The 24,068-nt window shown below is 39.7% G+C and overlaps 1 protein-coding gene across 1 annotated transcript in view; it reads left to right on the forward strand.

Annotated features, from left to right (window-relative positions):
- Nucleotides 1-1,863: 1,863 nt before the first annotated feature.
- The window catches only part of PTPRR (protein tyrosine phosphatase receptor type R), a 138,421-nt gene continuing 116,216 nt past the window's right edge, over nucleotides 1,864-24,068 (forward strand). Inside the window, exons 1-2 of the mRNA XM_054631446.2 lie at nucleotides 1,864-2,146; nucleotides 16,059-16,363. Of these exons, the coding sequence (XP_054487421.1) occupies nucleotides 2,083-2,146; nucleotides 16,059-16,363 (369 nt within the window). The 5' untranslated portion in view covers nucleotides 1,864-2,082. The remainder of the gene's footprint in view (nucleotides 2,147-16,058; nucleotides 16,364-24,068) is intronic.

Below are 24,068 nucleotides of genomic sequence, written 5' to 3' on the forward strand. Positions count from 1 at the left end.
TAACAACTTCCCACTCCATAGTAATGCTTCCATTTTGCATTGACAAGACTGTATTTTAAAAAGGATGCATTGACACAAAAATTCAGCAAATTATTTAGTCTAATCTTAGCTTCCAACTGAATTCAGCTTATGCATGAGTTGGATGTTTTATGTTTATGGAGTTTAAATGTTTTCTTGGATGTGGGCTCAAAACAGTATCTTAAGACATTTCCCCAGTGGAAAATAATTTCCTTAACAGGGTAGTGGTGAGTCATCTGGTCTTTGTGCCTTAGGGCTCTGCAAGTGAGGTGAGTACTTATTGCTACAGCACTCAATCATATGAAACCACAGCTGCCTCATCTGTAACCACACGGGGACAAATCAATACCATTAGCTTCAGTAAAGTTATCCTCTTGAGATATTTGACCCTAAATCCTTACCTGGAACACACAAGGGTGAGGACTTGTGGACAAAAAAATATAAAACATCAGAGGACTGAAAGTAAATTTTTCTTTAATCTCTTCCTGGGAGTTGGCTAAATTGTAATTGGTATTGTACAAACGTACCTCTGAGGCTGGGGCATGTAGGAACTGGAGCTGTAGGGGCACAAGTGTGGTGCACCATACAGACAAGACTTCTTTCACTTCTTTTAGCTTTCACTTCAACTAGTCAGGACTAAAAGGATTAAAGTGGAACAGGATGTGCTGTAATTTGTATATATCCACAGCAAATTATCATCACAGCAGAGGAAGCACCAGAAATCTCATAGCTTAGCAGGACATCTGAGGCACAATACTTACAAAAGATATGACTGAAATGACAGGGCTAAAATACCACTCCTTGTTCAAAAATCCCCTTGATCATATTAATTCCCCGTTTCCGGCAGAGCTCATGACTGAGTGCTGTCTTCCAACCCAAGCCTTTTCTCACTTACATTGCTGTCAAGCCGAGGACCTGACTGCCTATACGTGCGTGAACAGCCGTGTGGGGGCTGGCAAAGGAAGCTCGTTTGCATATGTACAGTCACACTTGCAATTCCATCTAGATATCAGGGCCTGCGCAGCCCTTCCCATCTCTGTATGAAGAAAATTTCTGCAGAAAGGCTCATTCAAAGCCTGTTAGAGCCAAGCAAGCTCTGTTAATTTCCTTTGCTATTTTTCACTTGGGGCACATCACTTCAGTTGCAGACCTGACCATGGCTGTACACTGCTTGCCATGCCCAGTAACAGACTCCTGTAGATGGATCACTTGCTGGGTGACACATTTGCCACTAGCTCGCATGGTTGCTCTCCAGAAAATCTTTTTGATCAATTAAACTCAACTTTAGAAAATTACCTTGTTACAGGACTGCTTCGTATTTGGCCTCTTTGCATTGCTCTCTGATACCCGTGTAATCCAATTCACTAAGTGTCTCTTGAGGAGGTGTTGCATCAGCCTGGTCTGAACCACTGCCTGGAGTTCAGCGGTTCTTCCTTTATTTATGTATCAACCGTGATTTTTCACAATGCAGTTTTTGCAAACTGCTTATTTTACAACACGTGTTTCAAACACACTGAAGAGGAAGATTACCTGTACCTCAAGCATAAACCCACACATCGTCGAAGTCCTCCCAGACATGCCCAAACTCCCGAGATCGCCTCCTCGGCGCTGCAAGACTGGGGAGATACAATCTCCACCGTGCCGCTTCAGCAGGAGCCCCGAATGCTGCTCCAGCTGGAAACCCAGGAGGAAATCACCCCCCGCCACCCATTCTCGCCTCCTCCCCGAATACACCACTGGAACGGAGATCTCTCTTTTTGCCTCTGCTATTGAACCCTGCGGTTCCCCGCGGCTACTGCGCGCCCCAATCTCCCGCTGTCAGCCGCCGCCCGTGCCGCTGCCCGCGCTGGCCCCTCGCCTCACCCCGCGCCAGGAGGGGAGGCAGGTGAGGGCGGCCGCTCGCCCGCGCGCCCGCGCGGCGTTGCGCATGCGCAGCGCGCTCCCAGGCATGCTCACTGCCGGGGGCGGGGGGAGCGGGACGCGGTGTGGCGGCGCTGCCCGGCTGCCCTCGGCTCCCCTCGGCTCCCCTCGGCTCCCCGCGCTCGGCTGCCCTCGGCTCGCACCATGCGGCGGCGGGCGGCCGCCTGCCTCCGGGCGCTCTGCCTCCTGCTCCACCTCCGCGCCGCAGGTGAGCGGGGGCGGCCGCGGCCGGACGGCGGGGCGGGCGGGACGGCGGTGGGGACCCACTTGCGCCCGGCGGCGCACCTGTTGGGCGGGAGGCGGCGGCCGCCCTGGTCCGGCCGGCGGCCGCCCGGGTCCGGAGCCCGCCAGCCCCGGAGGCGGCGGGAGCGCCCGTCAGCACCGCGGACAGCGGCGGCCCCGGGCGGGCGAGCCCCGCGCTGCGCGCCCCGCGGAGCGGCCGCGCTTCGGCCCCGGATCGCGAGGACCTGGCCGGGGGCTACGGCAGCGAGGGGAAATCGGGACTCCCTGTATTCCTTCTTCTTATTTTATTTATTTATTTATTTTTAGATACTGGTGAGGAGGCGTCGCTACTTGTATGTGCTCGTGGCAGCAGTGGTTTTAGAAAGGGAAATTTCAGCTGCGACAGCAGCGGGCGTTTCGGCTGTTAGCGATGCTAATAAATCCTCTCTCTGCTTTGCTGGCAAAACGTGTGCCTCATTCAGAAATGCAGTGAGCGATGAGCGCCCTAGTATGTACGTGAAGTTCCACTGCCAGTTTCGTTCCAGTAGTCAGAGCTTATATTTCTGGCGTAAATCTCAGGCTTCCTTTAAGCCGTGAAAAACTGCTCATCGTTCAGAGCCTCCGTTTATCCTGTGCAGACTTCAGCATATATTATCTAAGGAAGGAAATAAAATCTGGGGTAACTGTATAATTGAATTAAGTTCTCAATTAGTAAAGTTGAAGAGTTTCTTTGTTTTGTCATTTATGACAAGCGTAGCCACTTCTGAAGTAGTAAACGCTTGCAAGTTCCATTAAGTTTAATTAGGAACTACAATTAAATGCAATGGTACTGATTCTTTCAGTCCTGGGAATGTTGTTTTTAGGAAAGATTTTTAACCTGCAACAAATTTGCATTGCGTTGTCTTACTGCAGAATCATTGAAAGGAGCAATTGAACTTCATGTGTCTTAATATAGAAGAGCTGTATGAACATCCCAAATAAGGTCTATTATGAAAATAACTGCTTTACTGCTTTTTTTTTTTTTTTTTTTTTTTTTTTTTACAGTTGTCAGGAGAAATAACTTTGTCTCAGTTATTGGTATTTTATTACCCTGTAATATTCGGCTACACTTCATAAAATTTATGGAGCCTCTTTCCTGTAAATCTATAGTTAGGATGCTCATGCTGTTTTGGCTTATATTCATATGTGCAAGAGATTATTGACTGAAAGATGGGAGCATTTCATGATCTGTTTTAATAAAAGCCTTAAGCTGCTTTTAAATTGTTCTTTTACAACATGTATTAAATTTACCATCTGTACAAAATTAGAGTAAAGCCTCTATTTGACATAACATGCCATCTAATCTCAGTATATTCTCTATTAACAGTGGAATTTACATTAGTTTTGTTGTGCTTCATTTTTCTATCCTGCTAATGGAAACTGGGTATATATTCTGCCAGTAAGCTGTTCACTTTCCTTACTAAGTTCTGCTTGTTCCATTAAGTTACTGGGAATTCTTGCAAAGAGATCTTGTCTTTATTATTCAAATGTCTCTAATCATAAGAAAAAGAGAGGAAAATAGATGTTTATATGGTGCTACTGTTTTGCCTGAGTAATCATGGAAAATAATTATTTCAGAGAAGACAAGGGGGAGGATGTACAGGAGCTGAATTCAACCTTTGCATGGTTGGGCATGGTTCACACAGAGCACAAGAGCTGTGCTTCCTCTGAGGCAGGGCTGCATACAACTTGCTCTTGTTGGAAGTCATTGAAGATGTCACAACAGTGAAATAACAAAGGAAGCTTAACATCCTAAGATATCTCTGTTTCATCTGATACAAGTAGAAAATTTGGTCTTACACAGGCTACCACTATGGACATCTTTTATGTATAGCCTAGACCTTCGAATTATTTATGGTGATTTTGAAGCTTTGGTTCATGTGAAATCACAAGATGCATTCTGCTTGCTATGTCACAAATTATATCCCAAATGTCAATTTTTGTGTAATGTGTTGGAAACTGCTTAGCTTTTTGTTCTGAAGCTGAATTTCTATGAGACATGTTTCTGGAGAATGCTTAAGACACCATCAGTAGGTATTAGGAAAATCTCTCTTGATATCAGTTGGTGGTAATAGATTTTAGAGAAAACATAAGTCTACATTTACTTCAGCCAATGCTACAGCAAAAATAATTAATGTGTTTAAGTAGAGCTCATATAGCAAATCCAGTTTCCTTTTGTAGAAAGTAGAAACTACAATTTTACAGAGATTTTCATGTGCTCAGTAAGGTACCATTTTACTGAGTTGACTTAGATACTGATTCCAATATAGTATGAAAGTCATGTTATCAGAAAATGAAATATGATTGTGCTGTTGGTATATGCATACATTGCTACCTAAAATAAGACACTTGTGTGTGCATCTCTGAAAACAGAATTAGGCCCTTCTGCTGAGTGCAGCAGGTGAAGTAATCAACCTATATAGAGCTTGCTGTTGCAGGAAGACCTAAATTTGTAGCAAGTGATTACAGGGCAGCATGAACCTTCCACTTACATTATGCATTGCATGAGAGAGTGCATGACAGCGTAGGTTATACTCTCTTTTAGTATGTATGATCTAATACACATGTTCTTGCAATAAAAACCTAGTGTATCCCAAGGTGACTAGGAGGCACTGTCTTCTAAAAGAATGGCAGATAGTAGGAAAAACACAAAGTGATGAATTAGACTAACTTGTAATTAGAGAGCCATTTGAGTCATGCACATTACTCAATTAATTACCTCTTTCACCTAATTTTATTTTTTAGCAAATTTTTAAAATAAAATTAAAATATATGTATTTACAGTTACTGGAGATAGGTGATTCTGTGAAACAGAGTAGGAAAACCAACCTGACTTGTTGGTACTCCAAAACTTAACAGCTATCAATCATGGTCTCAACACATCACCTACCTTGCATTAAAAACCTCTCTTGAAGAAAGCATTTTTGCAGAATTTGCTTTTAGGATAAACAAATCCTGGTCCTGCAAAAGCAGAAAGTTAACACCTGATTATTTGGTCAGGTCATCTACGTCATGGTTTTTTGAGAAAGGTCTTACACTATCTTGCTAAGAGCTTCTATTACCTCATTTTATTATTCTCTCCAGCAGTGAAGACATGCATTGACAGCCTTTAATCAATATGAACCAATACTTTCCTGCTGGCCTTGTCAGAGAGGAAGTGTGTAGATCCTTGTCTCCGCCTCTTGATGGATCCGTTCTTCCAGGCCCTCAGAGGAATCACATTTTATCTTTTTTGGGCAATGCTGTAGTAACAGGAGGATTGCTTATATCAAACCTGAAGTTTCTTTGACCACAGACTAACACTCCTTTGGGTAGAATTCGCTAGGTAGAAATGTATGTTATAAATATGCTAGACTGGTTCTCACACAGCTCACAGGGTGTCCTGACTAAGTTCTGCTGAGTTCAGCTTTCCTGGTCACACAGGCACTGTGTGATATTGTCATGGTTGGAAATTGATTGAGTGCACTGCAGTTTCTACTTAGGTGTTGGGCAGGCCTATTTTCTATAAAATGCACAAGCTCTGAACAAAAGTAAAAGAATCTGGAGGCTGTACTTTTAGGGTTGAGGTGAGATCTGCACAAAACGCATTTGCCATCAGATCCATTTCAGTAATCTCATACTAATGAATGAATAATTCTAGGTTCCAAATACATTTAGAGTGAAAGTGAAGGAGCTATTGATTTAAAAAATGAGTAAGGGTGCTGCTTCATTACACTAACATAATCTAAATGAAGCTGGTTCTTATAATTGCCTTCTTTAAAAACACATTGCTGGCCATGAGTGGGTGTTTTTACTAGAAGAGTCTTTTCTGTATTTATTAGTAGGACTCATGGATAATCAGAGGGTAGTCATCTGTCTCTTCAAAATTCTGTTGGGGGAAAAATAGTTTTATAATTCATTATCTGACTTCATATTTTTGAGGAAATGTTTAGTTGGAAAAGAGGCTCATCATATTTTTACATGTAGAAATTCTTGCTATTCATAATTTTAAAAGGCATCGTCTTCCATGAGAGATTTATGCTCAGTACATCCATTATCGAAGTTTGTGGTCTTGGAATCTCTGACTAATTCCATTTATTGTATTATAAGGAAGACTAAAACATCTTAGACAGTGAAGGCTTGTCTGAGCTTCTCTGGAGAGCAAAGCAGGAGAGTTGCTGAAAGTCCATGAATTAGGCTCTTGGGGGACTGTCTCTCTAGGAGGAGGCTAATGACATAACTTTGTGGCTCTATTTGGTGGCAGCCCCCCCTCCACAGGGGTATTACAATGATTGCTGTGGGGAATTATATGGAAGCATAGGGCTCTTACTCCATAAAGCACAGTCATTGTGCTGTAGGATTTTCAGCATGGCTTCAGAATAAATACTTGGAGAAGTTAATAAGATCTGCTCAGAAATCCTCAGTGGGATTTTTTAGAACAATACTGCTATAAAAGAAAGCCAAAACTTTAAGAGTGGAGTTGACTTTGCTTCACAACAGCTATATATTTCCATGGAAATACAATTTATTTCCTTGAAATGCTACGTATTTACATCCATCTTTTGCAGAGCAATATTTACCTACAACCTTCATTGGAAAAATGACAGTAATCACAAAAATTAGAAAATTATTGCATCAATTTCTTGCACCTTCTGGAAAAAAAATTCTGACAGGAGTCTATGTGGTACATTAGTGCCAGGCATAAGTATGGCAGAATACTTAAGTGCCTTTGGGACCACTAGCTCATCTCTTAATTCACATGAGCAGACCTAGTGAAATCAATGGTCTATGGTATCCAGTTTCAGTATTGATGTATCACGCAACAGGCCCATGAAATGAGATGCAAAGTGTCTTTTTGAAAAAGATACCACTCATATGCTTAATCCTGATTCACTATAGCTGTGGATATTTTTGGCCAGGGCATTTTTTTCTCCTACAGAAAAGAACAAATTTAGCAAAAATAAAATTCCAGTTGTTTCTGTTTTAAGCAGATTGCTTATTAGAAAGGGAAAAAATACTTGCAATCATCTCTCTCCCTCCCTTCCTCCCTCCCTTCCTCCTTCTCTTGTGTATACTCCCACCCTCACCACACATGCATGTGTGTGTGCCCTTTCTTGCTCTCACAGCTGCAAACACATGCATAAAGAATCATTTCTATTCCTGCTCACACAGATACATACATTTTGTACTACTTGATTTTGTCTGAAATTTTTGGTCAAAAAATTGTTTTTAGCGGCAAACCAAAATATTTTTCTGAATGTTTACAGTTGTCCTATCCTGTTCTTGCTTAGCTCTGATGTACTTTATTTGCTCTGAATTTTGACTTATCATGGGTACTGTGACTCTGCTGGAAAAGGCCTGGCCTTTGGTTCCTGGACCTAGCTAGGAAAGCACAGAACCCTTCCTATGTAGGAATGTGACCTAGTAGTTCTGTAATGGGATGTAGCCATTGCTAGTAGCAAGGCTGTAAGTTTTGTCCTGATTTTGCAAGGCCTCATGATTAGTATTTGACATATTTAATATTAAATCTGACTTTTGCTCATACCTTTGCTGGTGATTTTTGATCAATCTCAAGCACGATCATTTGGGACACCTGGTCTGTCCAAACTTTCCTTGACCTGCTTGTTTTGCTTGGGTTAGCTCTGACAGCAGATTTTCTACTTAAGCAAGCATTTGTATCTGTTTTGATCTTTTTTTGTGTGTGTGTGGCACAACTGTAGTATACAGAGGAGCAGTAACAAAGGCTTGGTAGAGCAGCAGAGGCTTGAAGAGTGGAAGCACAGGATGTTTCGTTAGCCAAGTGTGGGTATGGGATGATAAGAGATAGGGCACAATCTTGGCACTGAAGACTCCATGGTAGAAAAAGCTCAGTAAAAGGTAAAAATGCAGACCTGGAGCTTGAGAAACTGGTTTTAGGCATTAATGAAGAGAACTAAGAGATTGTATCTAACATACATATGTGGCACCTTTTATAGTAAGTTCAGATATAACCTGGAGCTGCAGACCAACTGAAAACCAACTGAAGAAAGAGGAAGTATAAATGCATATTAGAAAACATAGATATATGTAGCTTCCTAAGAGGAAGGAAGAAGAGAGGAGAAAGAAAAATCCATCAGCATTAACATCATATCACTCCTGAGGAAGGACTCCAGGTGCTGACAACTCCTCATAACAAAGCCCATCACTAACACCAGTGGGAAACAACTGATCTGAGGACCCAGAGAAGCATGGAGTTAGAGTAATACCAGGGAAAGGGATAGACAATTTGATTTTACTGTTCCTGTAATTGTGACTTTTTCTCTATTCCTTGTTTTTCTATAAAAGTTAGATCTAGACTAACATCACTTCTTGAATTAGTTTGTTAAGATTTTCACTATGCTAACTATTAACTCTTGGCTTCACTTACATGTGTAAGGTGTGCTTCATCTTTGTTTATAAAAAAGATTTTGAAAGTAACAGAGAATTAATCTACCCAAAGGAGGCTGTGAGAAGCTATACAGCAGCATGCTTGATCATTAGGTCTAGCAGCTACTTTGAGTAAAGAATGGCTTCATTTGTATTGCACTAACAGGTTTTGGCTAAAGACAAAGCAGTGGTGTTTTGGCATAAGTCTCTGCATGATGGGAACAGTCACAGCATGCAAGTCCCTCTGTTATTTATGGAAAGTAGTTTCCTAAGTGAATTCTTTTGTCAATTCAAAACTTCATGTATTACCAAAGCAGCAAGTGGATTTGTTTTTTTCCCTTTTCAGGTTTCCCTGGTGTACCTCACGAAAGCACTTATGAAAGTATGTTCTGTTGCCCAGCTAATGTTCAAGTAGTATTTTAGCTACTGTTTTAACTGAATTTTATTGGCAATAATTTTTGGTGCACCATGCTAAAGCTCAACAGCAGTTTATGTTTGGCTAAAAGTGCGTAACTTTATCCAGATGAGATTTAGATTTGATTGATGTACTATTTGGTGACAGCGAGATATATTGTTAGCTAGACAGTACATATGCAAAGCATATTGCCTCCAGACAGCTTTTGTTTTCATTTTTGTTTTCAACATAATATAAAACCTTTAAATTTTCCACCAGATATGTTGACTCCTTTTAGTATGTTTGTTGGTTTGTTTGTGTTTTTTCTTTTCTCTTGGTAATGTAGATGAAATAGGGATAAAGCAATAGATTTTCTGTCTTTTGAAGGCAAAGCCAAAGGAAGGTCCTGTTGCATGCACCAGAAGAGACAACTTTCACAGTCCAGAACAGACAGAAGTCTTCTAAACCTGCAGGAGTGTTTGTGCTATGTCTAGAATTACCAACAGTTAGCATTTCCCTTAGGATCATTGCTGTTGTAACTCCTGAGGGTTAGAACCATGCTCATAAATGGTCAGCATGAGAATAAGCATTTTGGCATTTAAGGATTTTTTTCTCCTTTCTGTGGGACAAGACCTCCATGGTCCTTGTATAGGCAAGAGAGAACTGCAAACTCTGCTCTGAATGGGAGTCCATTTCTATCTTGATGTTCTAAAAAGAGGCAGGGAATGAATCTCCCAGCTGTGAGAACTGGTGTTATTGGAGAGGATTGATCATTGGTCTGCATAAGTACATTGACCTGCATCTCACAGTGACTGGGACAGCTGCTCAACAGGTAATAAACCATGGTGCAAGAGATGATAAAGCCAAGCCTATCCAGTCTGGGGCCAATTTATAGGTTTGAAGGAAGTTTGTATGGGACAGAGAGCTTCTTTCAGAGTGGTGAGCCAAACAGAAAGGAAAAAAGCATGGGGAGCTCAGGGTACAAAATTTAATTACCAAAATTTGGTAAGTATTTTTGTCACTGAAAATGAGAAATTACTTGGCAGCAGCCTTAAGTACTGTAACTCAAATTGCATTTGAATTAAATTTATCTTTGAAAGCAATCCATCAAGTTTCAGCATGTTGTTCCCTTATGAAATGAGTCTGCATTTTATGCTTTTTTCCGTTCAATTTCCAGCTTTTAGCATAGAAACCTCAAGCTGTGTAATATACCAAGTTCTTTTTACTATAAAAAGACTTCAGTGTTATTATAGTGCTAGTGTGTTAAGTGTGAGTATTAGGTACTATTGTGCATTTAAAATATATGCACTAGGTATCTATATTCATTTGTGCATTTTATTTACTAGTTAGATACAGCACAGCACTTTTGTCAGTGTGTTTGGGGTGGCTGCACTGCTTGCAAGTAGCAAATATAGAGTATGTATCTCATTATAGAAAAATGTGACTTTTCAGGAGCATAACTTAACCAAATTTGTTCGGATTAAGATAAATAACAAGATTTAAGAAATTACCTCAAGTTGTTTTTCCAGACACACATCATTACTTTAGACACCATTATCGTGGCCCTATCAGGTTTATGTTATGTCCCACTGGGAATTTTCCTTTTCCAGTCAAATAAATTTCTAGTTTGTGGCTGTAGAGGATGTTAAGGGGGAGGCACCCAGCTTGAGTGGCTTTTGTGTTGTTGTATCACGGTAAAATTATTTAAAGGAACCAGAGGTCTGAGATTCTGCTATGGGAAACCTGGGGCTGAGCTGGCAAGGAGAGCTTGTTTGACTGAGAGTGGGGTGAGTAGGGAGTCATCATTTCCTTAACAAGGATGTAAGATAAAATATCTGTAAAGCTCTGATATTTTTATGTTTTAAGAAGATAAAAAACATGCTGCTGTGTTACTGGCTATTGACTATCTTGAAGTTTTTTATCTGTCTATTCTAGCAAAAGTGAAGATATTTGGGAATTGGGAGTCTAATAATTTTCTGACGGGTTGCTTTGAGATAAAATGTCAATTGTCTCAAACTATTTAGAGAGTCAAGACAGTCTAAAGAAATCTTGGGTTTTCCTCTATCAGGGAGAGGCCAACTGGAACAATCAAAAGTGCCCACAACATCTAGCACATCGGATTTACTATTTATTATGGGCTTTCCATTCTGCATATATAATGCAACTTTGTAGACAGGCTCATAAGCATGTGTTATCGAACATTCCTGTGATTTACCCATCTGAGGAAATTTTGTGCTGTCCATGTACTGTAATGATGTATATATTGGATATAGAATTCTGTGCCATTGGACAGAATATTCCCAATGGAATACTGTCCCATTCTCCATCAGTCTTCTGTAGATTAGATTTTTTTTTTTTTTTTTTTTTAGTTTATAACAGAAATAGTTTTATCTTGTATGTTTCTGCAGACAACTTAAAAGATCAAGTGAACACATATTTTGAACTATTAAGCAGAACAGCTGGATTCTGCAGAACAGGGGATTTCATAGGGATCTGTCCAATTTTCCTTTCAGGAGGATGGCAAATGGTGGCAATGATAGATATACTGAAACTAGTGCAAGTAGTGAAGATGTTCAGATTTAGAAAGTATGCATTCTACATCACCCTGGAGCTTCTTGTTGCACTTTAATAGATGTAGTGTTATACTTGGTAGAGGTTCTAGAAGCACAGCTCCAGGGATTGGAAAAGTAACTAAATCTGAGAGTATCCGTAAAGAGAATACTGTTGTACCGGAGCAGCCAAATTAAAGAAGGGACTTACAGTGGATAAACATGGAAGCAAGATCAAGACAGGCTTTTTTGTTAAAAAAAATCTAAGGAAAAGCAGTGGCATTGTGGAGCTGCGAGGAAGGAAAAGTTAACCTATAGGTAAAGAGCAGAGAAAGAAATAGCAATATTCATCAGGAGCTGAAATCTAGTAAAGAGTTGTGACCAGTCACTACATTGTACAGAGAAGAACTGGAGGGTGGAATGAGCAGTTCAGATCAGTAGAGAATCACAGTGCAGCTTCTGTTACTAAAGGAAGCTGGAATGGTTATTACTTGATTAGTAATAACCATTGCATTGAGGAAAGGACCGGTTGTTTTCTAGGAGCAAAACAGACCTGCTACTCAGAGAAGTTCTGATGTGGGTTTGAAATTAACCATTGATTTTTGTTCACTTTGGAACAAATAAAATTTCCCTTGACATGAAGATGGCTACATTTAGCTGAGAGATAGGTGAAGACTCAGCATTTTTTGGCTAGAAGAAATAGCATGGAATCACAATCTAACATCTAGTCTGTTCGCAGTGCTGAGGCAGAATAAACCATAATTCTTTGTAAATACACTTGAGGGGAGACAATTTTAGGAGGAGGAATAAAATTATTATAGTTAATAGGTAATAGCAGCACTATATTTCAAGTGAGTGAGTATTTCAAATGAGTCATAAATAACTCTACATCCTGAGGTAGAGTTCAAACAGGGTAGTGTGAAGAGAATATCAGAACATAATTGTGGATAAAGTTTGCTAAGCTTATTGAAGAGAAACCTCTAGGAATTATATTTTTGAACCTTTTCCTAAACCATATTTACTGAATTTTTGTGTGTGTTGGAATATCTGAAGCTTAAAAGGCACCAAAATCAGTTCTTCATAGCTTCTGACAGTTTCCCTGGTGGCTGCAGAGGAGCATATTCTTTTTTTGTAGAAGTGCATAGTTTGATATAGGAATCCCAGTCTTCTCTCCCTCGAGGGTTGGAGAGTGGAAATATTTGAAGGTGTTGTGTAGCAGAAGTACTGTTATTTCTAACTACTTAATTCTCCAAGTGTCTGGTTGGTGCCTAATTGTTTGTGTTTGGAGCTGAAGTCTGGAGGGTCGAGAAGGAATATATTATCACTTCATCAAATTGAGAGGAAGTTTAGGTGTTTAGGTTCCCCTGTAGTATCAAAGGTGGCCATTTCTGAGGGTCACCTGAGGCATCCATGGCAGTCTGGGAGCCAAAGTCTGGTAGTAGTTAGGGCCTTATACACAGTCATCTAAGTTTAGTGGAGTTTTTCACATAGGACACTGTGGATGCTTGTAACCTACTTAAGATACTGGGGCTATGTGGACTTCTCGGATAAACAAATTCAGTGTGGTAATTTTTTTGGAACATATTTGAACATCTGAATGCTTAGCTGATGAAAAAAATTGCGTGAGTTTAAAGTGTAATGTTATGTAATTAGACTTTAATTTCTCATTACTACAGGTTAAACAATATATTTCATTGCCCATCTTGAAAATCTACTACAGTGGACCTTGTTTGGCTGCAGGGACTGGTGCTACTGATGTGATATTTAGCATTCTAATGGAAGCAAGTCTGGGATTTAGAAGCAAATGGTGATTCTGTTGTTAGAAAGTATTGAGATTCAAGGACAAATGAGCTTTTTCAGTAGTTCCTTTAACTATTTTTTCAGTCAAAAATATTCAGGGGAGAATTTAAGCTGGTAGTTAATTGTATTTTTTTCTGCTTCATTCAGCGAAAATAATGAAATAAGAGGGAAAGTTGGAACACTGAAGTGGGTAGAACATGCCATACGAAGAATTGAAGGAGAATCACAGTTAGTTTGATATCCTCAGAAACATAGGAGCAGGAATGAAGGAAGCAGAGTCACCATATGTGTTGGTGGTTACATTCCTTTGTCTTATCTATGATCAGTTTTGAAATACTGGTTTTCTGTGAAGGAGGCATGAAAATAAATACCGCAAAGAGATGACTGTGAGAAGTAGGTGACAATGAGAAGTGCTGATGCTTCTTTTTTTTTTATTTTGTCACTGACACAGCTCTCTAAATTGCCAGTTAAGACCAGCCCTTAGGATTTTATCAATGAGGCCAACACCCACAAAGCTTAATGAGAACCCAGCAAGTTTAACAAGTTTTGAAGTTCAGCTGTCTGTAAGACTATAGTCTGCAGTTTCTCTTTTTTTTCTCCTGCTTTCAGATGTCTTCACAATCAAAACCTGACAAGAGCTGAAAACATGTGACCTCAGTAGTTATCTAGGAGATTGTGTTTGTTTCAGCCATTTGAAAGAGTAGTCTTAGATTTAGCATTTTACTTTATAATAGAGGATCTGTGTTCTGTCTTTTCACTATTGATTTTCTGTTCATGTATATTATAAATTGCTTCACTGCCTACTGACAGGGACCCACTTATTCCAGAGAATGCATTTCTCAATGATGCAAAGCAATACTATAGCACAGATAAGGTATTGTCCTTGATTTCCCTGACTGAAATTTCTTGGGGAAATTAGGTCAACAGAATGTAATTACCTACACTGAAACCTCCTAAGGGCACTGGATAGAGCTGTGCAAATGACTGATTATTTTGATTTGCTTACAGGAGCAAAAAAAATCAGAGGAAAAATTCAGTTTGAATAGAACAAATTGATTTCTTGTTCATCCTGAATTGAAATGTTGTTGGTGCTAAGCTGGTCTTCATAGCTCATTATGAGAATTAAAATAAGATTGATTTTATATTTTTTTAACTAAAAATCAGCTCTCAAATTTAACATTGCCATTAAGTCCTGCAGCATCTGAAGAAGAAATTCCAGGCTGATCAGAGTGAGCTCTCTGGGTGCACTTCTCTCAGAACACAAAGTCCCTTTTCTACCACGCTGGGTTTCTTGGAGTTTTTTTCTGGAGGTGACTAATGCAGTCTCAGTTACTTTTTATCTGTGAGGCAGCTGAGCCTTGCCTATTTTTGTGGTCAGATAGACTGCCTTCCAGACTGGGAGCTCAACTGTAGCTTTTCTGTTCATCATAAAGGCACTGAAGATTCACTATTTTTCATCCATGAAAAAAAGAAGGAAAACAAAACAGAAAACCAAATAAAAATTTACTCTTAGTTCCTCTTATAAAGGCATCATCAGGAAGTATTTTGTCTTTCAAAAGATAACTTTTTATTTTTTTTTACTAACACATAATTAGCTAAACCCATGTAATTACAGAATCACAGAATGGGTAGGGTTAGAAGGGACCAGTGGGATCATATGGTCCAACCTCCCTGCTCAACCTCCCTCAGGGTCACCTGAGAGCACTTTGCACAGGATTTCATCCAGACTGTTCTTGAGTATCTCCAGTGAGGGAGAGTCCACAACCTCTCTGGGCAATCTCTTCCAGCGCTCAGTCATTCACACAGCAAAGAAGTTCTTCCTCCTATTCAGGTGGAACTTCCTGTGCTTCAGTTTCTGCCCACTGCCTCTTCTATTGCTGGGCACCACTGAGAAGAGCCTGGAAACCTCCTCTTGACACCCTGCCTTCAGATACTGACAGACACTGATGAGGTCTCCTCTCAGCCATCTCTTCTCAAGGCTGAACAGGACCAACTCTAACTCCTTGTTAGCAATGCTCAAGTCCCCTGTCTCCAGTTCCCTAATCTAAGAGAGTTCTTTGTGCCCAGCACCAAGGTATGCAAGGTATGGCCACACACCAGTATCTCCTCTGCAGACAGCCAGATGCTTCACTGGCTGGCCAGGCAATCCTCGAGTGAAGTTTTGGTCAACAACAGTTGGCATAAGGAGTTAAAAGATCTCCTGATATAAGCAGCTGAGCAAGGAATGTAGAATTGGGATTATGGACTCATCCGAATTTTAAATCTGGTTTTTTGATCAGGTTCTTTAGCTTTTCTCCTCAAGTGCCCATTTATAACAGATGATCACTGATAGTCTCATCTTTGATATTACTGGCTGATAAAATGCATCAGTAAGTTGACTGCATAAGTTTTGCGATTGAAGTTGGTGTCAATGCAGAAGTTGAACTTGGCTCAGCATGTGTTCTGCTTTTGTATATATTTTTTAACTGTACCCATGGCTGGAAATATAAATAACATTTTTAAAGCCCTGTGAGAATGAGCTTAAGAATGTGGTACACTTCACATACTTGATAGACTCTGTAGTCCTGTTAATCTATTGCTGTAGAAAACACATTGTAAGATGTTAAGTGAATTCTTGTATTCCAAAAATATTTTTCCAAATTTTTCAGAATGCAAAGATCTCATTGAATTTCCGGTGTCATGTACAGAATAGCCAAGAGACACATTCTAAACTTACTCTTCTCTTTCCACAGGCTGCTTTTCCGGAGACAGTGATCACTTTTTGGCAATTCATCAGCGAAAGAGTGGAAAACCTGTGTTTGTTTATCACCATGTGGAGAGTGTGGAGAAAAGTTTGGATACAGACAGCTATAAGGATTCCAAACAAAATTTCCGTTCTTCTTCCCACACCAAAATAAGCAAGTTGCACCCTGCAATAATTGTTAAATCAGCCTTCCCCAGATCTGTTTATGACCCATCCCTCAATCTCTTAGCAATGACTGGTGAAGACTTGGAAGTGGAGAATCTTCCCATTCCTACAACGAATGTGATTATTGTGGTAAGTGACTTTTTATGGGTTTTGGAGGGGTTTTTAGAAAAATTTTTTTAGAATAAATTTTTATTTTTTAGAATAAATATGCCTGTATTTAAATAAAGACGGATTGCAACTTTGGGTAGCCTGACTGATCATCTAAATCCAAATAATGACCTCTTGTCTTGAATTTCTTCACTTTGGTGGAATTTGCATTTATATAATCACACTCTGATTAACAAACAATCTGGTGGACCAGTGCAGAATATAGCCTCTCTGTAGGTAAAGACCTTACCTTTGCCTCAAATGCTGTTGATCCTCTTGTCTTGACTGATGTTTGCACAGTTTTTACTGGATAGGCTTTGAACTTATTCTGCATAGGTCACAAGAAAATGTACTTCAGAGAACTATTCTACAGAGGCAGTGAGGTTTTAAAAGGGTGACATAAAGGTTTCATTCACTTCTGTTCCTCAAAAAAAAATCCTGTTTCTTGCAAAGAGTAAGAACTTTGTTGGTGTATGCACTTCTTCTGGGACATATGGATTGGGGACCCTCCAGTGTCAGTTAACTCTGTGTGTGACCTTTCCCATTCTGAAGATGGTGATGGCAGTGCTCCCTCCTGCAGTGAAGGGCGTGTCAGTTTAACCATATCCTGGTGCTGCCCTGCTGCATCCTCACCCTTCAGGCCAGTGGAGCAGCCTGCTATCAGGAGAGCTTTCCTTGGTGGGGTGCATGGTACAGTCTGTATGTGTTCTGCACAAACACTGCTTTCCTCACCCCCATGCGTGGGCAGCTCTCCTTGATTCCTGGAGGGAAGAAGAGCCACTTACAATGGCTTGTGCACTCATTAGAGTGAACTAAAAAAGATTAAAGTGAAATCTGTAAATTGCTCAGGAAGATGAGAGATTAAAAGAGAATGGACTTTACAAACAAGGGAAAAAAAGCACAGAACACAAGGGCATGTTAGCACAGCAAGTGTTCCAGAATCCCATACGAGTTCCCTGTATGGTACTCTAGAGATCTGCCCTCATGAATGCTCCAAGTGCAGTAGAGTAGTGACAATGAAAAGAATAATCAGGGTAAAAGAAAAAGACGGTAGTAGTTTTATTTGCTCATTATTAGTTTTAGCAGATAAAAAGTACTGTCAGGGAACTAGGCTCAAAAAGCTGTGCTCTGGACTTGTTGCATCCCATACAAACAAGACCTCCTCATCTGAGTTTATATGGCTAGCAGTGTTAGTGGACTAGCTGTGTGGAAGTATCCATATCAGAGCAAAATAAGGGACTGTCAGTCCTGCTTTGCTGCGGACAGGCCAAGTGCAAACTGAGTCCCAATACTGAATGGTATTGATCAAGGGAAGGAGATGCCAAGCAACTGGATATATCTATCCTCAAAGCTAGCCTAAACCAGCAGGGCTGACCTGTAGTGAAGGTACCTGGTCCCTTCTTTCCAGTGCAAGCATTATTTCACTTCTGCTCAAGGTGTGAAACCTTTCTATTAGTGCAAGGAACTCAGAATAGGCATGGCCCTGCTTTTTTTTATTAGATGACACTGTTACCTATGAATTGTTGTTTTACTAGGGTTTTGCACAGTTTTGGAGTCCCATGGTCCTCAGGTAGTTATGGAAGAATCCTGAAAAATATTCTAGGGCTACCCTGATTTTAGCTGACTGGCTCTGTGCCTGCATTAAAAGCTAAATGAGGCAGATTTTCAGTTGGCAGATAAATTCACAGTAAAAAAAAGGTCCATTAAATCTGTATTAAGTTCTCATTAAGTGGCTTTGGTCTGAGGCTTTGCTACTGCATTTCTAGGATGGAACTGCTGCTCTGAAGCCTTCTGTTCTGGCTGAGAACCTTATGTGCTTTAAGGGGAGGTATAACAGCATGAGCTAATCATGACATGAAAGCTGTTTATTGCTTGGGTTCTTCAGCTGTCTCTGGATGTGCTGAAGGACAGTGGTTTTGGTTTGTTTCTGATGTCATCCTTTCAGAAAAAGCCTTTGGGGAAGCATATGTTTGAGGCCAAAGTGCTGTGAGTCAGGCAGTGAGTGCACTGGACTAATCCCACCATCAGAATTTTGAAGATGCCTTCTTTAAAAAGGCAGCTGTCCCACAGCAGAGTGGTTGCCATCATCCAAACACAGCCCTGCTCTTTCCAGGCTTCTGTATTTCAACATTCTGTTTCTCCCTCTTGAGTGTCACCTGAAGTAGATTGTAGTGTTAATGTAATTACCAAGGGAAGCTGGTTTGTTTTGAATTGCATGTGTATCGCTCTCTCTTTGTTTTGAATTAGCACTTACTGCCTGTTGCTGCTTTCTGGTTTTTAATATGTAGGGCAAGTGTCGTGTTTGTTGTTTTGCCCTGGCTGACCCTTTTTGTTCCAGCCTTTAGCAATGTTGCTGGTTGCTCAACTTGAAAGCGCAGTTGCTACTGTTAGTGCTTCCTGTAATCCAGTTACATGATTGGTGCACATTGTGATTTAGTATGAAAGCCAGCAACTTTTTTTTTAAATAAATCTATGCTCTGTTAGCTCTGCAGAGGAGAGGAAACTGAATTCAAGCTAATTTCAGTGACTTAAGGTCCATTTTCTTCATGATTAAAGTGGAAAGGCAGGGTAAATGGATGCCTAATGCAGAACTATTACAAGGTTGCATTTTGTGCTAAGGACTAAACCATCTGACAAGGAAAATATTGCCAATGCCCAGCAGAGTGCTATGAAGCCAAGAATTCTGCAGATATTTTGTCAAAAACTGATGTTTTGTGACTCTAACAATAAAGAACATGTTAAGAAGTAATTTTACTGAAACTGGGGATAGTGTAGTTCTTGTTTGCCTAAGTGAGGAAGAGGAGGTATTTATTTTCTGGGAGGGAGTTTTATATAATTAAAGGCAATCACATTACCTGATATTAAGTTCCTTTGTGTGTATGTGTGTGTTGGTGTTCAGTTCACCTTGTTTATTGAAGGAAGTAAGGACAATTCAGAGCTCTTAGAGGCATTTTGACTGTTCTATAAATGCCTTAGTGCTTACCCATATGTTCTGTTTAGCTGTCTCTCTAGATGATGTGAGACTAAGTCATCTGAAAATTGCTTGGATAACATACAGAGTTACATAATTTTTTGTAATACTTGAGTTTTCTATTTGAAAGCTTTTATTTTGCATTTCAGAAACCATATACGCATTGAAGGTATTAGAGAATTATTAGTGCAGTGAACAAGTTCTCAAAATGTTTATTTGTGTTTATTCCAAGACTTTCCAATTCTGAATATAAGAACCACAAAGGTCAAGACAGTACATGGAAAGTGGGAACAGAATGTGGATAATCAGTTATGATAGAAAATACTGTCTAACATACTTATTTAAAAAAAGCCAAAATACAAACATATATAAACTTGAGAGGAAAGCAGAAGGACTTGTAGTAAAGGTTTCAGCTCACACTAGGTCTAAATTATCACCTCATGGATATGCTAAAGCATCATCCCTTGTAACCTGATATAGTTTGGTCTGTCCAAAGCCTCTCAGGCACACAAGTGTATTGGACCAAGATTGAACCAAGGTATTCAGATGCTTTTTTCACTTGCATCCTGTGAAGTGTTTCAGAAATGTAAAGGTAATACACTTGCTCAATATATCAAAATTTTCCCTTTCACACCTCATTCTTACTATACACCTTCTCATATAAACATGAAATCTGTTTCTTTTTCTGTAGCTTAGAAATTCCACAGTGCTGTACTGTAGCTAAAATTCAGCTCATCTCTTAATTTTTGCTTGATTTACATGAGTGTTACTGAACTGAATTGATTTAATTAGTTTCTTTCAGTTAATGTCAATGGCACACATGATTCACAGACAGCCATACAGAGCTTTTCTTTGCCTTTTCCATGGCATTTTGTGTAGGGTTGTATTCCTCAGAGCTATAGCTTTCCCATATCATCACATTTATTTTGTCTCAATATTTGAACTATTTACTTTCAAACATGCTGAAGAGCACAAGTAAGAACTTCAGGTGCTACTACTTTGAGGGAGGATTCAGTGGAAGAATAAAGCAGAACAACATATGTATCTGTAATAGATATTCATGTGGAAACCAGATATTTGGGCTGGTATCTATTAAGATATCTAGCATGCTTCTAAACACTTTCTGGATTACTAGGGAGTTAATATAGGTTGGAGACCATATCCAGTACGCAGACTAGATGTGATCATACTGATCTGGAGATCAGTACTGACATGAACCATTTCCACATCAGTTTTCTCACAGCCAGAGAACAGTACCAGATGCATTTAATCTCCTAGTATAATACAGCCTTGATATCTGCTTCAGGGTGAGTTCCCTAATTCCAAATGGCTGTAGTGACAAGATTCATATTGATGATAATGGGTGCTTAGGCAGAGCTGCACACTACTACCTATTTATATATACTTATACACACACGCAGACATTTAGTGACATCTTAATCTGGAGTTGATCCCAGCTTAAACAACACATTTTATGTTGAAATAATGTGGAAATCCTTTCCAAATCTGGGCACAGTTCAAGTAGGTGGGCTTCTTCTGGGTGGTTTGGGTATCTGAAAACCATGTGGCTGTGAAACCACAGCAGAACTGCTTTTACACTTATGTCACATTCATCCCACAAGTACTGCTGTATTTCTCTTATATAACTTCCTTCATACTACATACTCAGAAAAGATGCATCTTTTTCTCACTTGATGACATGGCCTTAGATGTATAAGTTTATTTCTCCTTTAATTCCCCATATCAGGTTTAGATGTGTCAGGTTTAGTTTCCAGTGTCAAAACCCAGAATTTGTCTATATTATTTGTTACTAATTTTTATTTCATCTTCCCACACCTCTTTTCTGCTGGAAATGTCTCTTTTTCTAATTCTTTGTACTCTTTATGAAGTCATGGCTTCCATGAGAAATGTCGTCTCTAAGTTCCTCTAGGAGCACACAAGACGTCCTCTTGCTTCTTCCTTGAAAAGACCAGTGAGACAATGGGAGCCACACTACTATATACCCTTTCTGCTAAGCATTGCAATTCTCTCCACTGGCTGGTTTTGTTTGGGGGGGCCATAAGAAAAACTCTATGAAAAGAACCTGATAAAAAGGTGGGGGCATCCAATGCTTACAATTATTTTCAATCCAAAAAATGTTTTCCCTAGTGCTGCCTCTTTTGTGAAGACATTTAATGTAGATTTCCTTTCATGAACAAAGAGCACTATGGAATTTCCATAATTTTGTGGAATTTATTTTTTACTTTTCTTTAAATGAAAAATGGATGTTTCTTCTCAGTGGCAATTTGGTTATACAAGCTGCCTTTTTTTTCAAGTCTTACTGAATGGAGGAGTAGGATAGAGAGAGCCCTCCAAGTCACAGCACTAAGTTGCCTGTGATCTTTCTGCATGCCAGAAGCTAAATGACCTTCTGTGAATCCCTTGCAAGACAATAAGATGCTCTGATAATGTTTTTTCACTTCTAGCCCTTTTCACTTTTTCCCCAGCTGTCCACTTTACTGACTGTTTTTTCAGAATCTCTTTTTTATTCTTTTTTCTGAATACAATGCCTTGACATAAGATGAAGTCTCTTCCTTTCTTCAGTTCTCTTTGTTAGGAACATTTCCATCTCTCTAACTCTTGTGTCAGCCTCTGCTGGCTCAGCATCCACCCAGTTAAGTGGCCCAGTAAGGCCATGCTGAACAATCAGTAAAGGTATCTTAAAATGTTACAGTCTCAGTCTGATAAATATGCATAGAAGTCTGTGAGAAGTGTCAATAGCTAAGCATGATCCATTTGACAGAAATTGAGGATTACTTTTAGGAGACCACAGAATAAAAGTAATTTTCTTTGGGACCTAGAGAAGGGAAGAGGATTGGGGGTGTTCTTAAAAAAGAAGAGGCACAGTTTCTGAACCAAATGATTCGATGCTTTGCATCATGTGTTGCATGATATGTTATACTACGGTCAGTTTGAAAGTTATTCAAAATGTTAGGTTTATCATCCCATCAATCCTGTACAGTAATGCCCTGATCTTCACTGGGATAGATGTAAACATATGTATATGTAGTTCTATGCATTTCCAGATGTGATTACGCTATATTGCAATAATAGAAGTGACTAAGGAGCTGCTTTTTTGAATACTGTGCCTGACCCTGGGGTCTCTGCCTCGAGTCTGTCAAATTCTGACTCAAAAAAACCCATTTACCTGTGTGTGTGGACAGATCATGCACAGTTTGGTGCTGCAACTCAGAGGGCTCTTTGCATCCTACTCCTCCTGGCTGGTAAGAGTACCCTAAGCTCACTCCCTTTGTAGACCTTGTGAAGAGATGGTCAAAATACTTTTGAAAGTACATGAAGCTAAAACAATGGATTGAATATAAGGCAAAAAATATGAGTGAGGAGAACAAGTAGTCCATAAATGACAGGTCAATCAAACAGTGCTGGGGCAAACAGTCAAGCTTACTATCTATGAAATATAACGAGAAGTCAAATGTCATGTTTTGTCACTGAACATCTGTTATTGCTGGCCTAAGAAAGGGGCTGGCACTAGCCCAGGCCAAGGAGGCAGAAATAGAAAATCATGTCTCTGCAGTAACTTCTCAAAGGAGCTTTCAGAGGTGTAAGATCTTAGAACCTAGTGAAGTATCAACTGTATCCATCTCCATTTCCAGGTCATGTATTTGTGCAATACTTGGAATAGCAGAGGATGAGTTCCATGCTGTTAGTGAAATTTTAAGATCTTATTATAATTACAGTGCTGAATTGTTAACAAGCTGTAAATGTTAGTCACACGTTTCAAGAGTGGGCAGTATCAGTCAATACACTTAGTGTGATTGTTCTAATCACTGTCGTGTCTTTTTACATTGTGACCCCAAATGTCAGGTCTTCACAGTATTTGGCTTCTAGACTCAACTCCAGCTTCTTGTAAGAGATTGATGCTCGCCATTACTTCTTAAGTTATTATACTCGACATAACATATCTGCAGCAAGCCCTGCAAACAGACCTAATAGCCTGCAGCTCTGTCATTCTGGATTTTGTTTGCATAAAGAAATCTAGAGAGTCTGCATTAGTTGGCCTCATTTGCTTTCTGCTTCCCTCTGTGCACTTCAGCAGGGATAATTGCATACTGAACCATTAGCATGGTATTGTGTTTGCTGTCAGTCTTTGTGGAAAACAGGAATGATTGCATTAGGTTGGTTGTAACATGCACTAAAACCTCCTTAAGGCACTTTTTTCCATCTGATTTGCAAAATGTTAAAAGAATGTTAGTAGGATATTCAGCAACCTAGTGCTTTGATTGATTATCTTACTGAAGGCAACTTTGGGGGTGCTTTTGTAACATTCAGTGGGATGTTGCACAAAAGCTGGTCATATCTTTCACAAATTGCCCAGATCCTCTTCAGTCAGAGCATTCCTTTTCCTGCATTTTTAGTGAAGGGAAGATGTTTAAGATGTTTCTTGAAGTCATTTAATTTTTTTTCAAAAGCTGCACTGTTTAAATCAAAAGAGGATTTCAGGAGCAGGCATGTTATATGTTTTTAAACTAAAGCCTAAACTGTCATTGACAGTTAGCCTTGGGCAGTTTCTCTAAAGGAAGTGTCAGCTGTTCCATATTTCTTTCAACTGTGTATTCATGTTACTGGCCAATCCCAGCTATAAATTAAATACCGGTGTGTAGCAAAACAGAATCTGCTTATGTTATCCCATTCTTCAAATATGTGAATTTTGTCCTC

Source organism: Agelaius phoeniceus, chromosome 5, assembly GCF_051311805.1.
Source record: "Agelaius phoeniceus isolate bAgePho1 chromosome 5, bAgePho1.hap1, whole genome shotgun sequence".
Classification (NCBI taxonomy): domain Eukaryota; kingdom Metazoa; phylum Chordata; class Aves; order Passeriformes; family Icteridae; genus Agelaius; species Agelaius phoeniceus.